The sequence below is a fragment of the Medicago sativa genome, chromosome 3 (assembly GCF_051527215.1).
Source record: "Medicago sativa cultivar Bolivia chromosome 3, Bolivia_mono, whole genome shotgun sequence".
NCBI classification, from domain to species: Eukaryota; Viridiplantae; Streptophyta; class Magnoliopsida; order Fabales; family Fabaceae; genus Medicago; species Medicago sativa.
Genome location: NC_140751.1, coordinates 68460908 through 68480630, shown reverse-complemented (window position 1 = coordinate 68480630; position 19723 = coordinate 68460908). Strand labels below are relative to the sequence as shown.

The window sequence follows — 19723 nt, the reverse complement described above, 5'->3', positions numbered from 1 at the left end:
TAGAGACAAAAAAATGCGAGCAATAATTGGCATGACATAACCGGCCACCAAAAAAAATATTCACTTCATATATTTATATAATATATATAATATTAGTTACATATCGGCCACAAATATCGGCAATACATAACAGGCCACCAAAAAATATGTCGGTGTAATATCGATAAAAAATATGACAACACCGACAAAAAAATATTACCAGTTTAGATTTTTCTTCAATGTGAGCTTGAAAGGGAACTTTGACTTTCAACTTCACATTAACGATTGGTTTGACATCGCCAGAAGCTTCAATTATTGACGGTTTCGGCTCAATGTCATCATCCGCCACATTTTCAACCATCACTATGTCTATTGAATAACAAAATAACAAGGAAAAGTAATATAAATAACTTGTGCAACAAGCTAACAGAAAAAAATTTGACGCAAAATTTGAAAACAGGGCATTACACCTGCGTGAGTTAACTCACGTTGGCCAACGTGAGTTAACTCACGTTCATTCTGCTTCCAGACTTGACGAACCAAGCTTAAAAACTAGCAAAATCAAATGAGTTAAGATGATAAATTACCTGATTTTTTATGCTTTATGAGCGTAGAAACTTGCTTCTTGACGATTTGCAATGATGTGAAATGAAGATTTTGACCCAAAAAATCGTACTTTTTGGGCTTTTAGAGGTGGAGAGGGAAAGAAAATGGTGTTTTGAAGTTAGGACTGATGGGTTTTGTACCAAAACAGTATAACTCGCAGTGTGAGTTAACTCACACTGGGTTTACAACCTGCGTGATTTAACTCACGCTGGAAGTACCGAGCGTGACTTAAGTCACGCAGGAGTACTTCCGTCCATTCAGTTGGGAGTGAGTGTTATTTATTCGGGGACGGAGTGAGTGTTATTTGATGGGAGAAGAGCAATTTTCTAATTTTATTCTACTTTATTTTAAAACACCGTGTAATATGGCCCACGAAGGCATATAGGTTAGAGATGGTTATAGGACTAAAGAGAGGATAAAAAGGGAGGGGTAGCCGCTGAATAGAGGATCAAACAATCATTCTAGAGAACACACACACATAACACGAAGAGAGACCAAAGTCGCCCTTCCTGGAGTTACACCAGGTAGGGTAGGGACGATCGTACTCCTCACAAGTACAATTAATTATAAATATTGAATTTGATCGATAAAACCATTAATTATTTCCAGCATCTTCCGTAGTAGAGGTATGTAATGATGAACATTCAAATCAAATCTTGATAGATCTATCTATGCAGAAAATTTTTGATACTCATTTTTTATATAGAATTCAACCAAAATATTCAACAGATCTATGCATTATCCAACTACTTTACAAGCCATCTATCTGCACAGATCAACGTGGTGAAGGTAGAGCAACCACTAGATAAGTGTGATTAACAAGATCGAATCGGAAACTTAATCAAGATGCAGATAAAAATCAAAGATCTTCAGCTTTGATGGAGAGACGACCGGATCTATGTTGGTACACAAATCTCCTCTGTTGTGATGAGAAAAAGGTCAAATCAATGTCATTAAAGTTCTTTTATCCCATTCTCGTTCCACATCAACAATCCTTACAAGTGAATTCGTCATTGTATATCCATGCTTCTGCAAATCGGTGTTGTTGTTGCATTGGAACAAGATTGGTATTTTCACAATAAAACAAATGCTAGTACATCGATTTCCTCAATTGTTGATGAGAAGAAGGTCAAATTCAATGTCGTTAAATCTCTTTTATCTCATTCTCCTTCCACGTCAACGATCCTCAAAGGTGAATTCTTCATTGTAGATTAATGCTTCAATAAATCGGTGTTGTTGTTGCATTGGAACGAGATTGGTATTTACACGATGAAACCAATACCATTAACTAAATAAATTGAGATCGTCAAAAAGAGAAGAAAAAAAATCTGAAACTAAGGTTAACTAGTGGCAGTAAATTATTTGCACAAGTCCACCAATGAACTCATATTTTTGGGGTCCATATTAAGAGCTCCCATTATACAAGATTACTCATTAATTAGTTTTCCAACCTTAAACGAAGTTTGTTAGGAGACAACAAATTAAAAAATTATTCATCGATCAATATGATCCGCCGGATTCACAACTAATTCTCAAGTTTTTGTTTTGTTCACTTTCGTTCATGTATTGTCTTTTGGTGAATATTTTCATTAATAATTTGATTTGATTAAAAAAATATCTAAGATTTTCAGTGGCTCCCATAACAATGTTATGTGATGATTAACATTCAAATCAAATCTCGATAGGTTTATCTATGCAAAAAACCTTTGATATTTATTTCTTCTATATGATTCAACGAATTCAACCAAAATCTTCAATAGAACTATGCATTACCAACTATTTTGTTTGACTTTATCTATATACGGAAGATCAACACAATGTGAGGTAGAGCAACCACTAGAAAAATGTCATTAACAAGATCAAACTTAAAACTTTAAAAAGATGTAAATAAAAACCAGTGCTCTTAGGACACTAGTTAGCATTTCCCAAATAAAAATTAAAGATCTTCAACTTTAGGCATGACTGAGATACGACCGGGTCTATACTATAAACCTGTAACGTCGATCTCGTCAACTTTTATCCCATCCTCCTTTCAATACTCACAAGGGAATTCGTCATTGTAAATCTTTTATACTCATTTTCCTTCATGTATTTTTTTTTGGTTGAATCTTTTCCATGGATCATTTGACTTGATTATTATAAATGAAATGATTAAGCTCTTAAAAACAAGGACACTATTACTATACTCACTCACTCTAGGGCAAAATATTTGGCCCGCGGTAGTTTGGCGCATTTTCCCCAAAATTTTCATTTATATATTTCTATTTTCTTCCCCCGTGAGAGACACAAATCCCTCTGTTTCACAAAATGAACCATCCTCTACCAGCATACGAACCCTAATTCCTTTTCCTTCACCTCTCAAACCCACCTTCTCCATCTCTCTTCATTTTCACCCTTTCATTCCACACACCACTATCCACGCTTTCCAAACCCGACCCGCAAACACCATCTACTATATACACCCCCCACTCTCGCTAAATTAGGGTACAACTTCCCCTAAATCGAAAACCGCTTCCTCATCTCATCAACAATCGCTCGCTGCTTTCATCAACTTTTGCAAATCGCGAAAATCAACCTCCATCGTTACTCACTCACAGGTATTTTTTTTTTGTTCTCTTTACCCTCTTCGTCATCTCTAAGCGCCTGAAACGATTTATCGTTTTTTTTAGGTTTTTTCAATTTTTTAATTTTTATCTTTATTTTTGAATTTTTTACGATGTTCTGGAAATTTTGTGTGTATATTGCTGTAACGTAACTTCAATTGACGATGCGATGTTGTTGAATTTGTTGTTTCTGAGATTCAGATTTTCTCTCTGTAAAATCGTGAACAACGGTGTGTTGGTGTGAAAAACGGTATCGTTTTGGTACTTAATGTGTCATTTCACAGCTTGAAACCTTGAAAACCCTAGATTCCGTGAAAGTAAATTTTTAGGGTTAAGATGTTTTTAATAAATTTTTATACATTTTGTGGTTTATGGCTGAAGTAGTGGATTAAAATTTTGTGATAAGATTTACATGTTGTTGTTTTTCTGATTCTCGTGGAAATTTGTGCTACTTGTATCTTTTTATATTGCTGATAAATGTATGTTTTTTTTCTTTCTTTCATTTGATTATGATCCTCATGTTAAATTGAAAAGTGATTGAATGTCTGTGTTGAATTTGTGAATTTATGTGGTGTTCTTGTAATTAGGGTGCTCATTGTGCTTTGGTGTACCGATATTAGGCAATAAGTTTATGGGGCTTGCATAGCGTATCTTGTGGAAACTAATATAAGTTTCTTTAGATTACTGGGTGAATATAGGTTTGGAAAAGGAAGTTGGTCTGTTGTTCAGTTTCTAAGTGCATTGAAAAAGTTTATCGTCTTTGTTTAATTTTGAGGCTCAAATGTCGGATTATGAATGCACAGATTTAAACAATAACTCAATTAATTGCAATTACTTGATTGATAAGCCAAATATATATACATGTTAAGTATTTAAGTACATTTTAATCTGTGTGTTGGTCTGTTAAATACTGCAATTACTTGTTTGCATCTATAATTGTCCTTCTAGTTTCTTATCTATGTTACTTGTCATTTGTTCTTTTTTCTCCAGAAAAAGTAGACCATGGCAGACCATCGAAATGGAAGTGCACAAGGCGCCAATGGAAAAGCTAGTGCAGCTGGGTCGGCCTATGCTATTGATCTGAATACATTTCAAACCAGACTGAAGACGTTGTATAAACATTGGGATGAAAGCAGGACAGATCTCTGGGGCTCTTCTGATGCAATTGCTGTTGCATGTCCTCCACCTTCAGAAGATCTAAGATATCTGAAATCTACTGCCCTGTTCTTGTGGATGCTTGGATTTGAGTTCCCAGAAACAATAATGGTCTTCACGAAGGCGCAGATACATATCTTGTGCAGCCAAAAGAAGGCATCTATTCTTGAATCTGTCAAAAAACCTGCCAGAGAGTCAGTTGGTGTGGAGATTGTATTGCATGTCAAGCCTAAAAATGATGATGGAGCTTCTCTTATGGATGCTATAATCCGTGCCATTCGTACTCAGTCAAAGTCTGATGGCCATGATTCTTCCACTGTTGGACACATAGCTAGAGAGGAACCTGAAGGAAAATTGCTTGATTTATGGGCTGAAAAATTAAAAAGTTCAAAATTTAATCTAAGTGATGTGGCCAATGGGTTTTCTGCATTGTTTGCTGCAAAAAGTAATGAAGAGATTACATCCATTAAGAGAGCTGCATACCTCACATCTAATGTGATGAAGAACTTTGTAGTTGCAAAGCTTGAGAATGTAATTGATGAAGAGAAGAAGATTTTACATTCTACACTGATGGAGGAGACCGAGAAAGTCATACTGGAACCTTCAAAAGTCAACTGTAAACTGAAGGCAGATAATGTTGACATTTGTTACCCTCCAATTTTTCAGAGTGGAGGGAAGTTTGATCTTAGGCCTAGTGCTGTCAGCAATGATGAGGCACTCTACTACGAGACTGCCAGTGTGATTATATGTGCTGTTGGAGCCCGGTACAAGAGCTACTGCTCAAATATAGCTAGGACTTTCTTGATTGATGCAGAACCTATTCAAAGCAAGGCTTATGAGGTTCTTCTGAAAGCCCATGAAGCGGTTATTGGTTCTTTAAAGCCTGGAAACAAATTGAGTGCTGCATATCTTGCTGCAGTTTCTGTTGTTGAAAAGGAGGCCCCTGACATGGTTTCCTGCTTGACTAAGTCTGCTGGGACAGGCATCGGTATTGAGTTTCGAGAGTCTGGTTTGAATATTAATGCTAAGAATGATCAGATAGTTAAAGAAGGCATGACATTCAATGTGTCGCTTGGATTTCAGAATTTGCAGTGTGAGAACAGTAAGTCTAAGAACAAGGTCTTCGCACTCTTGCTTGCTGATACAGTCATCATCAACAAAGACAAGTCTGATGTGGTGACTTCGGTGAGCTCCAAAGCTTTAAAAGATGTGGCTTATTCTTTCAATGAGGATGAGGAAGAGGAAAAGCCTAAATCAAAGGCTGATCACAGTGGTACAGAGCACTTGGCGTCTAAGACAACTCTAAGGTCAGACAATCACGAGATTTCAAAAGAGGAACTCCGGAGACAGCATCAGGCAGAACTTGCTCGTCAGAAAAATGAAGAAACTGCTAGGCGGCTTGCTGGTGGCGGTAATGAGGCAGGAGACAACCGTTCCTCTTCCAGGTCTTCTGCAGAACTGGTTGCCTACAAGAACATAAACGACCTTCCTCCTCCCAGAGAGATGATGATTCAGATTGATCAAAAGAATGAAGCGGTTCTCTTGCCAATTAACGGAAGTATGGTTCCTTTCCATGTGGCTTTCATTCGAACTGTTTCAAGCCAGCAGGACACCAATCGCAATTGTTATGTAAGAATTATTTTTAATGTTCCTGGGACCCCTTTCAGTTCTCTCGATACAAACATGAAGTTCCAAGGATCTATTTATTTGAAGGAAGCTTCGTTCCGCTCCAAGGATTCAAGGCACATAAGTGAGGTTGTGCAATCCATCAAAACACTCAGGCGACAAGTTGTAGCGAGGGAGTCTGAGAGAGCTGAGAGAGCAACTTTGGTTACCCAGGAGAAACTGCAGCTTGCTAACAACAGATTTAAGCCGATAAGATTGCCTGACCTTTGGATCCGCCCTCCTTTTGGTGGACGTGGAAGGAAGATACCGGGCACTCTTGAGGCTCATGTGAATGGGTTTCGATATTCTACCACCAGATCTGATGAGCGTGTTGATGTAATGTTTGCCAATATTAAACATGCATTCTTCCAGCCAGCAGAAAATGAAATGATTACCCTCCTGCACTTTCATCTGCACAACCATATTATGGTAGGAAATAAAAAGACCAAGGATGTTCAGTTTTATGTTGAGGTAATGGACATGGTCCAGAATGTTGGAGGCGGGAAGAGATCAGCTTATGATCCTGATGAGCTTGAAGAAGAACAAAGAGAAAGAGAGAGGAAGAACAAGATTAATGTAGAATTTCAAAGCTTTGTGAATCGGGTAAATGATCTTTGGGGACAACCACAATTTAATGGCCTTGACTTGGAGTTTGATCAACCTCTTAGAGAACTTGGCTTCCCCGGGGTACCTCATAAATCTTCAGTATTTATTGTACCTACTTCAGCTTGCCTTGTTGAACTGATAGAGACTCCTTTCCTTGTTGTCACTCTAAGTGAGATTGAGATTGTGAATCTGGAGAGGGTTGGACTTGGGCAGAAGAACTTTGACATGACAATCGTATTTAAGGACTTCAAGCGGGATGTCCTCAGGATTGATTCTATCCCTTCTACATCACTTGATGGCATCAAGGAGTGGCTTGACACAACGGACATCAAATATTATGAAAGCAGGCTGAATCTGAACTGGCGTCAGATCCTGAAGACAATCACAGATGACCCTCAAAGCTTCATTGAAGGTGGTGGCTGGGAGTTTCTGAATTTAGAAGCTACTGATTCAGAATCTGAGGGCTCAGAGGAATCTGATAAAGGTTATGAACCTTCAGATGTTGAACCTGAATCAGACTCTGAAGAGGAGGATTCTGAGAGTGCATCACTTGTGGAGTCTGAGGACGACGAGGAGGAGGAAGACTCTGAGGAGGATTCAGAGGAAGAGGCGGGAAAGACATGGGAAGAACTGGAGAGGGAAGCAAGCAATGCAGATAGGGAGAAAGGGAACGAGTCGGACAGTGAGGAAGATAGGAAGAGGAGGAAGGCTAAAACGAACCAAAGGCCACGAGGCCATCTAAGCAGTAGCATGCCGAAGCGGCCCAAGTTAAGATAGATTATGGTTTTTGTTCTTGGTCATTTTGTTGTTTAAGTATGGTACTGTGCTGTCCTGGCTAGTTGCAGCTTTTGTGTTTGGACAAGTTGTTTTATGATTGTAACTTAGGTTCTCCATCACTTAATATAGTACTCCACATGAATCCTTAATCCTAAGCTACAATGTATGTCCTTTAGGTGGTTATCTATCTCTATTAAGAACTACCGCTATTTTTATTTCTATGATGCTATTTGATCTCTCTTTTGGGTTATGTGCTGTTTGTTTATATCTTCTTTCCTTTTTCCCCTGTTGGCTGTGTTTTCTCTACCTACAAAATAATAGAAGGAAAGGATGAATTGCAGGCTGAAACATAATGTTGGATAAATTTCTTTAGAGCTCCTTGTTATTTTACTGAAGTTTTAATGATTTTTAAAAGTTGTATCCTGTTTTTTGTTTATAAAATGGTTTACGTAGGTTCTTATCAGTCAGTGACCGTGGGGCAACACACTTCATCCTTTCATACTAGAATTTAACATTAGTGAGCTATGTCAGGAATTTAAACAACACTTGGTCTTTAAATTTGAAAAATATAGAAGTGAAATTATAGGTTAGTGGTAACAACACCAACATAATTTTTAAAGGGGAGTTATTATTTTTCAAGTTCTTGGCTTTAATTTTTGAGCAAAAGGGGGCATAGCCCCTAAAGAAAAAGCCTAGAAGCCTCTAGGACATTAAACAACTTAGAATCTGAACTTATGGTGAAGCCATAATTAACTAACAGACCAGCTACCTGATTGGCCTTCCTTAACATGAAATCAAAGTCACAACAATCAGGGTATATATTTTTTTAAAATGTTAGTATCAAATGGATGCAATATTCTCAAATGTGATTATTTTTAAAAAAGTGATTTTTTATTTTTATTTTAAAAAACTATAACAAACGGACTCTAAGAAGATAGTAGTGAAAAAAGACTCACTCAAAATTTGTACAATATATAAAAGGGAATCATGACTTTTTATTTTCAATTGCACCCATAAACAAATTGCATATAAAAATGTTTTGTTTAAGGACATATAAAAATGTTATATTGATGGTGTTATTCAAAAATAAATAAGAGTTTATTGTTTTTGTCATTGTCGGTGTCATTCAAAAAGATAAGAGTTTGTATTATTTTTGTTATATTTTTTATTTTGTTTAAAAAAATAAGTATAGTTTGTTACAATATTAAAATGCTAATAATATCTATAATTTTAACAAAAATTATAATAATTTTAATTAAAATCAAAATTTTATAAAAACTACTATATGTAATTGATATGCATTAATGCAATAAAAAGAGTATAGTTACAGAATAATTGTTTTTTTTTTTGAGGGATTACTGATATTCAGATATGATTAATAATTTTTTAAGACGAGCACACTCTCAAGGTCTCAAGCCAATACCATTTTCAGATATGATTAATCTTTCCGTCGAAAGAAATTTTAATTTTAATTTTCTGACCATACCCTTATACTCACTCCGTCCCAAATTATATGACGTTTTGGCATTTCACACGTATTAAAAAATGTAATTAATTTTGTGTAGAAAATAGAAATTATGACTTGTTTTACAAAATTGTCCTTAAGAAATAATATGTTAAAGATAAATGAAAGAATTGAAAGAAGAGATAGTAATAAGTAGTTAAAGACATAATAGGAAAAGTAAGATTATCCTTTCAAAAAAAAAAAAAAGGAAAAGTAAGATTAATACTTTATTGATATTGTAAAGCGACATATAATTTGGGACTGAGGGAATATTTAAGATAAATTTTTTTTGCAAGATATATTATTCAAATATTAATACTCTCTGCATCAAAAATTGAAAATTAATAAAGCAACTAATACTAAAATAAACTCATTTTTACAGAAAGGATTTAATTTATATACACCGACACTATAATTTTTTTACATATACATTTAATCAAATCACTTTATAATACCATTTTCGTAGGTTGATTTCTAAAACACCTACACATATTTATTTGACATGATTTAATTGGATGTATACTTAAAAAGAAATTAATCACACCGTGCAAAGAAATATCTATTTGACATGATTTAATTGTGAAGATAGTTACATATCATCACAATTGTTTTCTTATTTCCAAAAAAAAAAAAAATCACAATTGTTTTCTATTTTTTTTTATTAATTTGATGTGTGTTTTCATCGGTGGTTTGTGCATAATAGTCACAACCTTTTAAAAAAGATTAAGCTTTAATATATCTTTTACTAAAAAAGATTTTTTTTTTGAAGGGAATTTACTAAAAAAGATTAGACCCTCCTTCAAAAAAAAAAAAAAAAAGATTAGACCCACCATTTTGTTTTTTCATTTTCCCATTCCTTGACTGAAGTTTAGATAGACTTTCTTCCCAAGTTTCTTGTAATTTCTTGTAAACCACGTTCTTAGGACATTCCTTTATATTGGGTGTGGGTCCACACCAAGTTCTATATCAGCGCGCAAAAGAAAACGAGAGTTCCGCATTAGAAAGAAAGACGCAGCAGCGCGCGCAAGAAGCAAGAAGGACTCGGTGGTGACGTCGGAGATCAGAAAATTCGTTACGGAAATTTTTGTAAGATTTCCTATCACTAAATTTTACATATTCACGTTCTTTTTAGCAATAGTTTTACATTTTAGGGTTTGTTAACTAGGTTGCATACCGATACTTCTGATGGAACGTGCGTCTGATATATGATACAATGTTTGATCTTCGTAACTTGGTGTTCTTGATATTTAATTTCTTGTTATTGTTATTCGAGCGTTGAATTGCATTTTTTGATTTGCCTATTTAATTGTATAGATGAGAAAAATGATAAAATATTTGTTTCATAGAGACTGTTTATTATTTCTTTGATTTTTCCGATCACTTTCCATGAATTTCCACAAGCCTAAAGTCAAGTCAATTAACCCAATTCATACGTATATTCACAGGTATTGAAAAAGCACTAAGATCATTCTTTAATGTCTTTGAAAGCACTAGTTTGAATCAATGAGCATGGAACAAAAGAATTCTCATGATAGCTTTGTGGATCTTGTTTGCCAGTATCAATTTGAAAATGGGTCATCTCAGGTTTTGTTTTTAGATGTTGATCAGAATGAAAAAAAAGGTGGAACTTTTCTTAACCATTCCCTAAGCTTCTCAGTTGAAAATTTTGTGCAAACACTTGCTTCATGCAAGGGCTTGATTCTCTTGAATGGTTACAATTGTGATGGACCCTGCTACTATGTGATCAATCCTCTCACAAAACACTCTACTATGATCCCTCTACCTTGTATCCAAGGACATGTTATTAGAGTTGGTTTAGCCACTAATGATAGTAACAATTTTAAGGTTGTGCTTATTGAGGCAAAATCTCCCAAATTGATCAATGGACTAGACTTTCATATTTTCTCATCTGACACTAACAAATGGAAGAAGGAAAACCATTCCATCGATTTAACTTTGCCTTCTCTGCCAGAATTTGAGTTTAAAGAACTTTCTACATCTCCACTTTACTCAAATGGTGCAATCCATTGGGAAATAGGTGGATACTTATTGGTGTATCATGTCCAAGAAAACTACTGTGAGCTAATTGAGATGCCTAATTTTTTTCAAGACTGGTCATGGCAATCGACGATGATGTATCGTCGATGTTTGTGCGAATCAGGAAACTGTGTTTACTATTGTTACACTGATATTGATGGTTTCCACATTTGGGAACTTCTGAAGGAGAATTATAATCTTGGGCCATTCTATGATTCCAAAAAATTTAGATGGAGATTAGTCCAGAGTGTCATGCATAATGTTTTCATCTCGAACCATTACAACTTTTGTGAAGCTTTGTTTGAATGGGAGCCTTATAAGATTGCACCTATTGCTTATAGTGAACAAGCACAGATCATATATTTGCAGCTTCCAGGAGCTGTTGTTGGTTATAATTTTGACACAGGAAATTTGGGATCAATTTGCAGATATTCATATCCAGGTATGAACTTCAATTGTTGCTCATTTCTTTCTTCAATAAATTCTGGGGCTCACAATGTGCATAAAGGAAGGGACTTGGTGACTGATGGAGAAATAATGGAGCTGAACTTACCAATAGGAGAAATTGAAAAGTTGTCCCTTTGAATTTTGTTGTGTAATAATGATGGTGATTTTGTTGTCAATTGAATCCAGTTATGCTACTAGCTATGTCATATGTTGTTTGTTAAACAATTACTAGTATATGGGAATGTATTTGGAACTTTATGCAATTAGACATTATCATATCTTGTTTTGATTGTTTGTATTTACTTGTGTGATCATACAGCAATTTTCTTCTTGGTCAAAACCTATATATACATTAAGTTTGGTCTGATTAGTGTCTATAAGGTTATGTAAATGCATTCCTAGGAGCTACATTATCTTGAATGACACTAAGTCACTAATACAGGATTCTTTTGAACAATATATTTGGTGTAGTTTTTTTACAGGAATCTTTTATAAAACTGAATATATATGATTTTTTTTAAAATCACAAATGTTGGTGTTATTTTGTTAGTGGGAGGAGTTTGAACTTATGATCTCTTTATCACTTAAATTCCAATCATCATAAAGAAATTTTTAGCTCAGATCCTCTACTGTCGATGTTGCTTCTGCAGCTAAGGATCAATTGTTGCTGTGAGATTAACACTCAGTCAATAGATAAATGTTACAACCAACATTTAGTGGCAGAAGCAATAGAGGCTGCATAGAACCCTCATAGTCATACTTTTTTGTTCTTTCAGATTTACAGCAATCATGAGAATACTCACTAGTAATTGATCCTCTAGTCTACATGAGGCACCAGCAGTGCGAACAATTAGATCTAATGAGATAAAATTTATCTCTAAATTTTCTGCTGCACAATGGAGCATCAGAGGACCCAAATTCATGTTCATTAGTAGTGTATATTTGTGTAGAAATGTTTATCGTACACAAAATCCGACATCAAATATCGCACATATATAAAGTTTCGTATTTTATTGTTTTTCTCTCCTTGGTTCCGACGCTAAGTACATGCTAATTGTATTTTATACGGTATCGGTGTTAACTTAATACCACCCCTCATATAAATAACACCCATGTTTGTGCAACATGTTTATTGTGCAACATGTTTGTGTATCTAAATAAAACACTACGTACATCCTAACATGTTTATTGTGTATCTAAATAACACCCTCATTTTTGTGCAACATATTTAGATAACTTAAAACCAAGTTCATAGTGTTAATATAGAAAGGCCAAGCATGGGACATCCCGAGCCACGGTACGGGCCTTACACTTGGGCCTGAAGAAGCACCCACGAGTATTGGAGTTTAGGCCCCCGTGTTGTTGGGAGGCCCCCCAAATTTATCAGACGATATTTTTTGATGGTGCATTTTTTTACTCCTTTTATCTTTTGAAAAATATCTTTGAAAATGTATTTTGCCTGTTTTGAGCAACACATGAGGCCTGAAGAGCAACCATCAACATCCATGGATGTGCAAAACCCTTGCATAATTTGGTTACTGTCAAAATGGACAAGATTGTTTGCACAAAATAAATAAGAAAAGATGGACATGTTGTATTGCTATTGCATGAAACACACGTCATTTCCAAAGAAAAAGTATCTGAACTTGTACATCATTCTGGGGTACCTTCCTCATAATGGATTATATTTTAGTAGTAATTATAAAAGGTGCATGATAAATACCAGACCTTTAAAAATACTCGGTCACTCTTTTTTATCCTGTACACCATAAATTACATGTTTTTTTAAGGATTTTCAACGAGTTTTTACCAAAATTGTACATTGCATTGGAAGATGTATGCGTTGATATCATTTGTGACATCCTAAAATGCTACCGACTAATTCCACAAACAAACTTGAGTCTTTTAAACGTGCTTTGTCCTCACTCTAACACTTTCTCAAAAATTTCTTATAAGGTTACCTATCCAAATATTACTCCAAATCCCTTTTAAAAAAAAATAATACTTCAACTCAATCACGCTTAATTATAGAGTTTTTATCTCCCTTCAAAAAAAAGAGTTTTTATCTGTTGGGTTATAAATAAAAAAGAATAGGCATCCGTTATTATAGACAATATCAATTTATAAGCCATTTTTCAACTATATAGTAACATATAGGCAATTGTACAATCTCAAATTTAAATCCAAAAAAAAAAAAAAATCTAATTTAACAATATCAATATTGTCAATGAAATAGACCTTAGAGATGATGCGCACATGCATTTTTCACCCAAAAATAATTTGTATCTACCGAAACTTCTAGAAAATGTGTTTAATACCGAATTCTTTTTATGCTTTAAAATGTGTACAAATGAGTACCTAATTTTTGCCTCATAAAACTATGTGTACCGGTCCTTCTTATGCTTTAAAATGTGTACCTAATTTTTGTTTCATAAAAAGATACGTACAAATGTTTTGCATTTTGTAATAATATATAGGCATCAGAGTTTGAACTTGGAATATTTCACTTATTCGTTTTAAAAACTGAATTTTAGCCAACTAATTAAAAAAAATAGTTGTGTTATTTGAAGAATCATTTGATTGACAACTTTGGAGACACCTATAAATTTATAAAGAAAAAGAGGTATTGATACAAAAATCAAATAAATAAAGAGAGACTATAAAAACATAATGTAAGTGTGAGAGAAAAAATTATCACAAAGGTTATAAAAAGTGGTTGTACAAATATCATTTCTAAAAAAGTAAAATAACTGTGTACCATATTTTTTTGTAAGAGTTATGATAATCAATCACAAAAATTCACAGTACCATACATAGTACTCCTCCACGCACAGAGACCATGCTTGCAAGTATATTGAGACGAATGCGTGATATTTGTACAATTATTTGATGATAATTTGGTGTCTGTTAATTTTTGCAGGTAGAAAGAATAATGATATTTATACAATCATTTGATGTCAATTTTTGTAACATTTTTTTCTCCTTTTATTATTCAAAAATAATAGATAAAAAAAATGGGAAAGAAAGAGTAAAAACATAATATAAATATAAAAGAGAATTGTTACAAAATAGTTGCATTATTCTTCAATAATGTAGCCAAACTTTGTATTTGTAAATGTAATTTTGCACGTGTAAAAAAAATTTGTCAAAAAAGTTTGAGGAAAAAATATACGTATAAGAGTATGGGTAATCATTTGGGGGACCAAAATTTGAATAGGTCTGACATATGTACGTTGGCTCAATAATTTGGTTGGTGATCCAATGGATTACGTTATACAATGAAATTTGGTCCAATGAATGTCTTAATAGAACTTTTTTTCTGTGCCCTACTTTATTCTCAAAAATACCCTACTTTTACAGAAAATTACAAAAATGCCCTACTTTTCAGTACCACACCATTTCTAGTAGCGAGGTACCCTAAAATTTTTTGTCCTTGCTATACCTCGCAACTCCAAGTTGCATGGTAGTTTCTTATTTTTTTTTTTTGAAATTTTTTAAATAACACGCAAGTCCATCTTGCGTTATATTTTGTGAGTTTTTTTTTTAATTTTTAAATACCTCTCAACTTGGAGTTGAGAGGTATAATAAAGACAAAAAATTTCATAAAACATGGGACACGTAAATGCATGCAAAATTAATTATAATAACTTAATTTAAAAAAAGGTAATTATAATAATAATCATAATATTTATAAAATAAAAAATAAAACGAAATACAATAAATATTAAATACTACATTTCTACTGATGTCTAATATTAATGCAATCTTTGCGGGAATGACCAGGCATGTCCACAGTCACACCATTTATTTTGCAGGTCCACCTTGTATTCTCCCTTTGGCAATCCTTCTTTATGGTCGATGGTTTCACGGACAGAGAAGGTATACCGATCCCGGTCAAACTGAGTGACATGATGACTGTTGGATTTAATCACCTCATCCCTGAGATATTTCATGATGTTTTCTGAGAATGGCTCACCAGAATTTACCCTTGCCGCTGCCTCATGTCCTCTTTTAGCAAACAAGGCCGCCAACCTGTAATATGATGCTTTCACAATAGCTGTGATCGGGAGTCCTCGAATACCCTTATACACGTTGTTTTGTGACTTTACCAAGTTACTTGTCATGTGGCCTCAAAGTCGACCATCATCATGTGATTGAGTCCACTTTTCTTTTGGGGGTTGTCCACCCATGCTAAAGCCTTTTGGTCTGCAACAGCGATTTCAGAGCGGTAATATTCGAATGTTGGGATGTTCATGGCGTAACCTACATTGTTTTGAAAAAAGTTAGATGTGTGTTATTTAAACAAATAATATGTCGAATTTACAAGGAAATAGATATAATTTTTACCCATGCCTTCAACTTTCTTCTTAAGTTCTCCATCCTTGAACGATCGCATAAAGTTTTGTGCAATGTGTCGGACACAAAACACATGGCATGTCGGAGCATCGTGCCATCCATTATGTGGATCATCATACGCGCTCTTTATCGAAACATGTCTATCAGAAATGAGGCATATGTTCGCCTGTGGGGTGACATGCTGCCTTAGATTTTTCAGAAAGAAACTCCATGCCTCCTTGGTCTCGCCTTCCACGATTGCGAAAGCAATGGGAAATATCTTGTTGTTCTCATCTTGCGCAACAGCTAACAACAATGTTCCTTTGTATTTACCATACAACCAAGTTGCGTCAATCTGGACAATTGGTTTGCAGAATTCGAAACCCAAGATGCACGGACGAAAGGCCCAAAAGAGACGCTTGAAGACAGTCTCATTGACCACTTCTGTTGATGGGACCGTTTGAAAATCAATAATTGTTCCTGGCAAATCTTTTTCCATAACCATCAACCACTGTGGTAGTTCTTTATACGACTCCTCCCAGTTACCATAAATTGATTCAATCGCCTTATTTTTTGCTCTCCATGCCTTTCTGTATGAAATTGTGTCATTAAACTTCTCTCGGATGTGTGCAATTATAACCTTCACTGTAATTGAAGCATCCATATGAAGTAGTGACATAACACGTTCACATATGACATTGTAACTAAGTTTCCGATGATCTTGCGTCAAGTCTGTTGAGACACATGTATGAAGATCCTTCATTTTTCCAATCTCCCATCTATCACTTTTTTTCCTCCACGAGGCCCTCAATTTGAAACCACGGGTTGGATCTTTACATTTGACGACAAACCTTTCTGGATCTGATTGCTTCACAGAATAATCTCATGACTTTTTGATGTGATAATATCTAATTGCGAGAATACAATCATTCTTGTTATGAAATTGCATCCCCGGAGCAATATCTTGATCGACCGGAAGAGTCATTGTCCGATAAAGCTCAGTTGAGTGGTCATCATTGACATTGCGCATGGACCTTGGTGGGTTGTAAGAAGCTCTGATCGGTGAAATTGGAAGTTGTGGCACAACATCGTCTTCGTCTTCTTCGTTGTCATCACCGTTTTGTGCGGCAAGGAATTCTTCATCACCATCTTCTTCATCATCTTCAACTTCATCGTTTGACTGATCTTGGAATTGGGAAGTGTATATACTAATTTCATCGTTTAAAGTTTGGGGTTGTGTCGAACGGGATGGTGTTTGAGAGGGATGAGGTTGAGTTAATAATCTTTGTTGTGGTTCGTACTCATTTTGTGACCATTGTGACTGAAAAGGTTGCGATAAGGATGTATCGTAAATGGATGAGGGGTTGTAGTGTGGTTGGGACGATGACGGGTTGTAGTGTGGTTGGGACGATGACGGGGTTCATAATTTTATTTATTTTGTTTTTTAATTATTAATTCAGTTTTAATATTATGTTTTATCGTTGTTAGTAATTTAAATATTTTCACACTTATTTAAATTTCGATTTTTGTTATGATTAATTATGTTTTAATTTTATTCCTTTATTATTAATTCAGTTTTAATTATAGTATTAGATTTTTTTATTTTATGACCAATTTTTTAATTTACTTATATATCTTCCCTATTTTTCATTAGAATGAAGAGGGTGCACCTCTAACCACTCGTACACGACAACACCAACAACCAAGTCGTTTTATTGACGATTATCTACGTCAAGCTGGATTTTTTGAGGTTAATCAAATAGGGCAAGTAGGGCGTTACAAAATTGACAGGCATATCGTAACCTCTCTTGTAGAAAGGTGGCGATCCGAGACACATACTTTTCATTTTTGAACGGGTGAATGTACAATCACTTTAGAAGATGTATATATGTTACTTGGCTTACCTGTTGGAGGGAAAATTGTTACGGGTCCTCCAAATCTTTCGTGGGATAATTATGCTCAACTGATGGGAATAACTCCTCCAGCACACAAAACTGATGGTTTTACTCTCTCGTTGGCGTGGTTAAAGGATAATCTGGTTGATGATGACTTCAATGAACAATCTCCTCCGGAGGTAAAAATACAACACACTAGGAGGTACCTACTATACCTCATTGGAGGGTTCTTGTTTCCTAATAAAAGTGGATTATTTGTGCACAACTCTTGGTTGTATTTGTTAATAGATTTTAATGAAACAAGAAAATATAGTTGGGGATCAACATTTTTGTCTTATCTTTATCGTGGCTTGTGTGAGGCGTCACACCCAAATATAAAAGTAATAGCTGGATGTCATTTCCTATTACAAGTTTGTGGATATTGTCGGTTGAGTTATATCGATCCAAGAAATGGTAACGAACTCCAGTGGCCGCTAGGATTAAAGTAAGCGTGATCACTTCATTTTTTATTAATTCCCTCACATATTCTTGCTTCTTATTAATATTACTATTTGATAAATTAGTTACTAATTTGTTTATATCATTTGATAGATGGACACGTGTAGGTTCAAGATACTACGAGAGAATCCAAGCCATGACACTATATCTTACAGAAAAAAGTTTGATGACATACTAGAACATGACGTAATATATCATTGATTTTTGAATTATGAGTTTATTTTTTTTTGAGGGAGAATTATGAGTTTTTATATATATATATATATATATATATATATATATATATATATATATATATATATATATATATATCTGTGTGTGTGTGTATGTGTGTGTGTGTTAACCTTACACTAAAACTTCTCTCTTGTGTCAGTTTAAATGGAGACCATACAAGAAAGTTCTGCACAATTTGCCTGAAGATTATTGGGAATGGACTGCTACAACTTACCTTATATGTTTTGACAAAGTTGAATGGCATCCAACTGATAGGGTCATGCTTCAATTTGGTTTGCCACAAGAAATGCCAGGGCCCCCACGAGACATGCGACAATTCCATAAGTTGGACAAACGGTTCAAGACGTGGTATGAATCAAATGGTTTTCGCTTTCCAGAAGAATGCGAACATTGGAAAAACCGACGACGTTATACTTTACCTCGCATGCGGCCAAGATCACTCACCCCAACTCATGCGTATATTGAGTGGTTGACAACACATGCAACCCACGTCTAAGTATTTCGGTTGACACAAACCCATCATATTCAAATCTGAAATTCACAACAACCAAACACATGATGATTTTTGGGATCAAGACATTTTTTCTCAACTACAAGATCATCAATCCCAACCACATACAACACAAAACGTTCATGGTTCTGTAATGTATGAATTTCTCGACACCCCCCAACAAAATATCATCCAACCACCACCATATACCTCCCCGAGAAATGCATATGAGCCCCATTATCAGTCAACTTACCAACAAAATTCCATGCCAAACTATGGTTACAATGACCCAAATCAAGCTAGCACATCGAACACCAACTATTTCTCCTATAATGACCCAAACCAAGCTGGACCGTCCAACACCAATTATCCCCCCATACAACAACCCATAATACCCAATGTACACTAGCCAAAACAACCCACCAACACCAACAAACCTACTATCTCACTTCTCTCCGGCTTCGCTCAACTCCAATGAACAATTTCTGGATATGGGATGACCAACACGGGAACACGATGTGTCGTTGTCGTTGGGTTATGGTAGTCAGATACAACCAACTACAGATAACAATGACGAAGACCAACATGACTCTCAAGTAAATTGCGGAAGAAATCGTCGAAGACGAGGGTGTGGGACAGGAGGGCATTTATAATAATTGTTGACTTTCTTGTATGGTAATTTTATTTGTTATATAATTTTTATTAGTTTATTAAAATTAAGTTAATTCTAATTTATTATTATTAATTTTGCATGCATTTACGTGTCCCATGTTTTATGAAATTTTTTGTCTTTATTATACCTCTCAACTCCAAGTTGAGAGGTATTTAAAAATTTTAAAAAAAAAACCCACAAAATATAACGCAAGATGGACTTGCGTGTTATTTAAAAAAT

At 34.9% G+C, this 19723-nt stretch overlaps 2 protein-coding genes and 2 pseudogenes across 2 annotated transcripts; 3 read left to right on the top strand and 1 right to left on the bottom strand.

Moving 5' to 3' along the window:
• Positions 1 to 2872: 2872 nt before the first annotated feature.
• LOC146939520 (FACT complex subunit SPT16-like) lies at positions 2873 to 7641 on the top strand. Its single transcript, XM_085753153.1, has 2 exons — positions 2873 to 3182; positions 4179 to 7641. The coding sequence occupies exon 2, from the start codon at positions 4191 to 4193 to the stop codon at positions 7389 to 7391; it is 3201 nt and encodes a 1066-aa protein (XP_085609279.1). The 5' UTR covers positions 2873 to 3182; positions 4179 to 4190; the 3' UTR covers positions 7392 to 7641.
• Positions 7642 to 9891: 2250 nt separating this feature from the next.
• Positions 9892 to 11677, top strand: LOC146939519 (F-box protein). Its single transcript, XM_085753152.1, has 2 exons — positions 9892 to 9981; positions 10341 to 11677. The coding sequence occupies exon 2, from the start codon at positions 10399 to 10401 to the stop codon at positions 11515 to 11517; it is 1119 nt and encodes a 372-aa protein (XP_085609278.1). The 5' UTR covers positions 9892 to 9981; positions 10341 to 10398; the 3' UTR covers positions 11518 to 11677.
• Positions 11678 to 15134: 3457 nt separating this feature from the next.
• On the bottom strand, positions 15135 to 17019 carry LOC146939518 (uncharacterized; annotated as a pseudogene).
• A 1629-nt stretch (positions 17020 to 18648) lies between these two features.
• LOC146939517 (uncharacterized) lies at positions 18649 to 19515 on the top strand (annotated as a pseudogene).
• The last annotated feature ends 208 nt before the right edge of the window (positions 19516 to 19723 follow it).

What these genes read in the sequence shown, in the direction of transcription:
- LOC146939520 (XM_085753153.1), top strand. Translation starts at nt 4,191, where the DNA reads ATGGCAGACCATCGAAATGGAAGTGCACAAGGCGCCAATGGAAAAGCT.
- LOC146939519 (XM_085753152.1), top strand. Translation starts at nt 10,399, where the DNA reads ATGAGCATGGAACAAAAGAATTCTCATGATAGCTTTGTGGATCTTGTT.